This window comes from Salvelinus fontinalis, chromosome 40 (genome assembly GCF_029448725.1).
Source record: "Salvelinus fontinalis isolate EN_2023a chromosome 40, ASM2944872v1, whole genome shotgun sequence".
NCBI classification, from domain to species: Eukaryota; Metazoa; Chordata; class Actinopteri; order Salmoniformes; family Salmonidae; genus Salvelinus; species Salvelinus fontinalis.
In genome coordinates this window covers 28,969,117-28,976,165 of record NC_074704.1, presented here as the reverse complement: position 1 = coordinate 28,976,165, position 7,049 = coordinate 28,969,117, and the positions used below count along the sequence as shown (strand labels likewise).

The following is a 7,049-nucleotide window of genomic DNA, read 5'->3' as shown; positions in this document are numbered from 1 at the left end:
TGCCCAACTTTTCACATCGTTGCAAAAATAAATGTCCCAAAATCGCACTAAACGGATATAAATTGCTATAAAACGCTTTAAATTAACTACTTTATGATGTTTGTAACTCCTATAACGAGTGAAAAGATGACCGGAGAAATATAACAGGCTAAACTAACGCTTGGAACAGGAGAGGGTCGGTGTCTTCCACGCGCGTTACGCAGCTCCCAAAGAATGACTAGCTTCAGAGTTTTTTCATTTGTAGGGCCTGTGAACGCGCAATCGAGCCCGTTGGAATCGTCATCACGTAAAGGCATCCAGGGGAAGACGTAAGAAGTGTCCGTATAGTCATAGCAACGACAGTGCCCTTTTAACTGACTTCAGAAAAGTGGCCAACATTTCTCAAATCTGACTCCATGTCAGGGAAATTGCTGTAGAATGGGCTCTGTTCCACTTAGAGACAAAATTTCAACTCCTATAGAAACTATAGACTGTTTTCTATCCAATAATAATAATAATATGCATATTGTACGATCAAGGATTTTGTGGGAAGCCGTTTAAAAAATTAGCCACATTAGCATAAATAGTCTAAACAGCGCCCCCATCCCCAACAGGTTAAAGACCCGGAAGAATTTTTGGAATTTGTTTTTTCGGACCAATACGAAATTTCACATTTTTCATTCTTGATCTGTGACCGATGCTGGATAGCCTGAAGCCATCTGCTTGCATCTCAAGAAGGTCTTGATGTACTCTTTAAAAAGTGTGTCTGATTTCCTGGAAAAGTTCCACACTTCAAAGATTTTGGCCACACGATACCCCTTCTCCAAAGCCTTAGAGAATTCAACGGTGACCCAGACACCGGTCAGGGCTCTTTGTTGATCTGAGTGATCACATGGGTTTTCCTGGTTGTTGTTTTCACAGCATGTGCGACAAAGGGGAAAGAAAAGTTTTCCTTTAGACCCCTTGTAAGGCAACACCGGTATAAACAGCCCCCTAGGAGGGTAGACAGTCGCTTTGATTAAACCAAAATAATTTTGGGGTTCGTCAAAGTCGCTGTGAATAATTTCAGGATGCCCTATAGGATAGCATGAGGAACTCATTACATGAGGATATAGGGATGTAAAATCTACATAGCCTATTGTCTCGTCGGGTTGAGCTACATAACGCAATGTCAAAGCATTGGTCCTGCCTCCAAACAAGGCCTGTCTCGGTTCCAGGGGCTCTGGAGGGTCATATTGGGTAAGGAAGGCCTGAACATGAGGATCCGCCTTTTTCAGGGCTGTCCATTCGTGTTCCCACAAAACCACAACTTTTAACCCGTATGTAGCCTTTAAAGAATTCAGTTTGTCTTGAAACTCTTGGTACATTTCCCCAAAAGTCTTTTGGGTTAGGACACACATGGCCTGGGGGACAAAGCATAATTTACAACCGTGGAAGAAACAACCGTTGTACTCATACACTGTCTCAACACCGTCAATCTGTGTGTATCCATCTACATGGTAAGGCCCAAAAGCCTTCTCCCCCCGATTCAAAGCATGTTGGATAAAAACATTTTTATCCTGGGCTAGGTACTCCAACCATTGAATGGAGCCACTAGAGTAGGCCTTGAATTGTCGTCGGTAGTTGTCTGGCGATGGGATAGCTATAGATGCTGGAGTTAGATAGTGTGTACGATAGGTTTTCATGCACGCGGATGCAATAGTTGTACAGCTCCAGGGGTCAATGCCTGCATCTTTGATTACCTCTTCTCTGAATCTGAGGCATCCTTCACGTAGTATAACCACGTCATTGTCACAGTATGATTCCATCTCTTTATGAAAATCAAAAGTTCCATGTCTTACTGTCTCGTACCACGTCATGAATTTCTCACGCTCTTTGGGAGACATTTGATCACAACCGTACATTTCGGGGGCTGGATAAGCTCCTATATAATGTAGATTCTCCTCAGATGTGAAGAAGTGGGGGAAATAGCCTTTGACCGAGTTTTCAAAACCCAAGGCCTCTGGCATTTGAGCCAATCTCATGGGTAAGAAGCTTAAGCTGTCAATGTATCTCTGTTTGAAGGCGTGGTCAACAAAACATAAGATTTTACTCCCTTGAGCAATGACACTGGGCGCCACGCCTTGCTGTATCAAAGGGTTCAGAAGCAGATAGGAGTCATAGGCTCGCGCATTGTGAGCTATAAACGTGAAGTTTCTGTACTGGGCCTTTCTAAAATGTTTTAGAAAGAGTCGGGCGCAATCGGGCCCCTCGGCCGACCACTTTTCACCGGTGAAAGTCATGGTAGATACAAAAATAGGCAAGTGAACCCCTGATTGCTGATTTGTCTCAAAATCATAAAAAACATATTTCTCTGTATGTTCATCTTCAGCCAAGGGCTGAATGTAACACTCATGTGTTACTTCTTGAACAAGTTCTGCGTCTCTGCTTTTCAAGGGCCCTTTACAGATTGGGCAATGTAGAATACCACAAACATGGGGTTTAGGGCTGTCTATTTTAAAGTTGTAATTGCAATGACATTTTGGACATTTCTTGTTAATGTCACAACTGCTTACAGATTTACAGGCCTTGGGGTGCCATGTTTCAGTTTTGTGTTTTTCGTAACAGTAGGCCGAACGACATGTGCGGTGACAATCCTCACAGGGTGTCAAGTTTAGCGGTTGCATAGGGCAATGTTTATCCAGACATACTGAACAGTTATAACGGCACGAGTGCCCCCCCTTGCGGGTGTAGCCGGTATGACAGGCTGGACAGACATATGGGGCGCCTAAAAATGCTGTGATGTTAGTTACGGCATAGTAATGCTCATTTTGCACATAAAAGTACATAGTCTTAGGGTGTGGCTCTTGTATATTTTGGAACTTCAAGAGAGCGTCATTAGCTCTACTGTGGTACAAAACCACAATCTTGATATTCAGAAAGTTTTCAAATTTGCCTATGTCGGTGAAAGCCACAGCCTCCTGTATACCTAAACCCACAGCCTTTTGTAGCTCTTGAGCTTTCTGTAACGCTTCGCGCTCTGTACATCCTGGGCTGAGTAAGTGGGCCAAACCTATGGCAAAGCATAGCTTATTACCATGATTGTGAACGATTATGAGGTAGGCCTTTTTATTGCTTATGATTTCGGACTGCATCAGGCTATCGAGTTTACGTCTCTGCCCGCCGCCCCCTTGTGGTGGCCGGACTAATTGTACTACAAGTTCGAGGGTCCTATCTGCTAGCACGTTTAAATTTGACTGAACAAGGCGTTCTAGCAGGTTAACAAATTGTTCAAGATCTGCTTCACCCCTATTTAAAATAAGCGACACACGGCTCTGCAGACTGTCTCCAAAAATTTCCAACTGTAAGGTATCCCTTGGTTGGCTATAAGCTCTAACTCTATCTACCAGTTCATTCAAAGTGTCCATAAGCATTACGTAAAACACAGCATATTCCCGAATCTGACCCCCCCATGCGAAATTGAAAAACTGTCGAACCTCAATATTGTGGAATTTATTTCGATACAAAACATGTTCACTGCGATCAAGACCATCCCCATCCTGATTTGCTAGACAATTGTCCAACTGTTCAAAAACATCGTATTGGGTTTCAGACTCTTCAGACATGGGTGTTAAAGGCTGGCTTAGAGGTGTAGGTGGTGCAGAATTAAACCTAGGGCTCTCGTTCTGTACATTGTGATCAAGACCTTCCCGCTCCAGATTTGATAGACATTTGTTCAGCTGTTCAAAAACATCGTATTGGGTTTCCTGTTCGAACATGGGTGTTAAAGGATGGCTTAGAGGTGTAGGGGGTGCAGAATTAAACCTAGGGCTCTCGTTCATCTGGGTAATTAAAGATATGATTGATTCGGGTATCTGTGATAACCTGTTTTCATCGGCAGACCCTGACTCATTCATACGTGTAATAATTTCAATGAGTTCGGAGGGAATCTGGGATAATAGGTTTTCATCTATAGCCCCTATGTCAATTAGCCCAGAATCATTCATATGGTCAATTATATCTTGGAGCTCTGTAGGGATTTCCGCTAAGAGGGTTTCAATTGTCTCGCTTAGGTCTATAGGGGGCGCCATTTCTCTACTTAAGGATGTGTGTGCTTGTGTTTTTTTTACATACGTGTTTTTTAACGGAGGTATTTGCTTGTTTTAACCCTACTGTTGTTTAACATGCGGGGAAGCTCTCTACGCCAGAATGACACATCCTGATTGTATTGATGTTCGAATAGAATACCCATACGACGTTGAAGTAAAGCCTTTCGTGATTTTAAACCCTGTGTAAAAGCCTTGAAAAGCACGGCTTGGTCTATTTCACAAGAGGCTGTTGCCCCACCAGAATTGGCCGCTTCAATAAGGTTGGCCACTTCACAGAACATCAAATCGTCTACCTCAGAAATGTCATTTAAAACTTTGAAATCATCAGGCTTCGCTGTTCTGGTGACTGGGGTCTTTGGCGCCTCCTCGGGATCTAGATGTGTAGCTTCTTGGATGTCTTTATAAGCCGGCGAGGAGTCTGCATTAAAAATAATACATACAGAAAAATAGGTTATTAACCCTAAAATATGTTTGATAAAAATGTAAAATACATTTCAGATATAAGCCTATATATTAACAATACATTAATTAAATACCTCGGCTTTTTTGAAGAGGGCTGTTCTGAAGAAGCTCTGAGAACTCGGGAACATGTCTTTGGGCAACCCTAATTATAGCATCTGCCTGGTCTGTAGCTTGTGAGCCTGAAAGTAAAAAAAAACAACAAAAAAAACAGCATTAGTCCATGTTTAAACATATTCAGGCATAAAAATAAAATATATATATAAATGATAATTGATTCATACCTTGTCCTTGTAACGCTGTCTCGTGAATACCCTCCCAGTAGTATTGTTCGGGTGAAGCGGACCTGTGGATCTGGGCCCTGATTGTCCGTTGGTGTTTAATAGGGGGCGTCCAACGGTCCTGGGTCAGGGGAGTTGACAGGCCGTTTAAAGTCTCTGTTTGCGGCTTGTGTGTAAATACATCCTGGGAGTAGGGCACAATTGTCTCGTAGGCATATCCTTCACAGAAACCGTGTAGACTCCCTATGGCACCCGTTCTAGGATGTATTTCCGCTGTAAACACATAAAATAACTTTTAATATAAGATGCCGACACTTTTTGTTTTTAAGGTATAAATATTCTTACGGAATTCTTGGATCTTACTTACTACAATTCAGGGTCGGCGTTGGGATGTAAGCAATTTGTTCCGGAGACCCTACGGCCGGTTCGAGTTCAGTTATATCTCGGGGAATCTGAGTGAAGGTTTGAGAATCTAAAAAAACATTAGATAATATTAAAGCTCTAATCATTTTAGCTAATATTGACATTTTATACGTTAAGAATCCAGGCCCTAAGGCCTGTTTAATATTTCTATAACATACAACGTTTTCAAACAATTCCCAAGAACAAACAAATCTAATATATAGCATATGTAAATATTTATTTCAAGAACTAACCTTGAGAAATATCCATGAGGAGGTTTTTCCCAGATGATCTTTTTTAACGGGGTCCGTCCGATAACTATTCCTGGGGGAATGCTGTAGGGTAAATGCGCTAAAACGAAGCTAACAGGGGACCTGTTTTGCTTAGCTTTTGTAGCCGTCGGACTCTAGTGGTGTCGTATTTTTTCGCGCTAAAACCGCCTCAAAGTTATCTTTGAAGCCTAAGGCATGTGGTTCAAACACCAGCCATTTGGTTCAAACATAGGGTATTGGGGGGTGTCTAAACATTAGGTATCTTTTTTGATATTCTAAAATCTCCGGGGGCTAGCATCTAGATGCTGGGGTGGGGAGGTCTCGACAGCGCTGGGCTGAATGACTTTTAGGCATCTGTTTTGCCAGATAGTGTAAACCTTGGTTTCAAACGACCCCCATGCATAGAGAGCCTTGAGCGCAGATGCAAGGGTATTTTTTTAACAAACACCTCGCCCCCTTTTTCTGTTTTTGAAACACACACACACACACACACACACACACACAGCCACTACATCATACGCACGCACATACGCGCAAGTTTTTTTTCTCAGGGACAGACTGCGCTAAGAGTGAACAAACGCGAGAGTTCATAACGTGGTGAGATTCTGCTTTTAAAACCATTTATTTCATTCAAAATATTTAGTACATACATTTTATAGCGTTACATTCTTAAGGTATTTTACGAAGCCTTTCTTACATATCCAGGGATCTGATGCAACCACCCGCCATTGTCAGTGTCCAGTTGGTCATCAAAATGCCGGGATCTCTTGCCAGGCTCATCAACACTTGGTAAGTTTTCACTCCAGGGGTACATCCTACGTCGGGCCTTTTGGTCCTGGTTATGTCTCAAGAAAAGTCGCGGCCAGCGCCTTAACTGTTCGCGATTTTTGAAGAGAATGTCCAGCTTATTCATAAATGTTATGAAAATTGGATAATCCACCCATTTAAAACTAAACACAGGAATAAAAAAGTTGACATCTTTGCATGCTCTGGATGCTACTGGAGAATTGACAGACTTTGTAGCATTACCCGCATCATAAACTTCACAGGCTAAAATTGTCACTTTGTTGTCAGGGTTATAGTCCATTGAAGCAATTCTTAGAGCCTTGAGATCACTGCGGCCGAGGACCTGTTCTTCCAACGCATAGCCTGGCACAGCTGTGCCACTCAGGACCTGTTCAATTTTACAAAGAGCCAGCCTGATGTTTAGCCATTCTCTCATGCCCAGAGCAGGAGAAAAACTCCCAGGTTTTGCCGGATAAACGGGTTTGGGGCCACTGGCGTTGAAGATCTTTACCGTAGAATCCTCCGGCTGGAATATGTAAGACATATGGCCCTCACTCGTACCCAAAAATCCTTTAAAACATTCTGGAGCTTCACACAGAACTTCCTCAATGCTTTGTTCACTGGGTTCATGACAAGCCGAGCATAACATACCATAAATTGACATATGTGTCATTTTTGTTTAATATTCAGGGGGTTTATCTTGTACAATCTTAAACATGCATTGTTTTGGGGCTTTATAAGGCTTCTGCAAAGCCAGCCTCTTTGAAATGTTCATTAACAAC

General features: G+C 42.4%; 1 protein-coding gene across 1 annotated transcript; it reads right to left on the bottom strand.

The window, feature by feature from the left end:
* Positions 1-2,930: 2,930 nt before the first annotated feature.
* On the bottom strand, positions 2,931-6,811 carry LOC129839616 (uncharacterized). Its single transcript, XM_055907144.1, has 4 exons — positions 6,545-6,811; positions 4,811-5,099; positions 4,604-4,708; positions 2,931-4,485 (listed from the first exon to the last, which is right to left on the bottom strand). The coding sequence occupies exons 1-4, from the start codon at positions 6,809-6,811 to the stop codon at positions 4,100-4,102; spliced, it is 1,047 nt and encodes a 348-aa protein (XP_055763119.1). The 3' UTR covers positions 2,931-4,099.
* Positions 6,812-7,049: the final 238 nt, after the last annotated feature.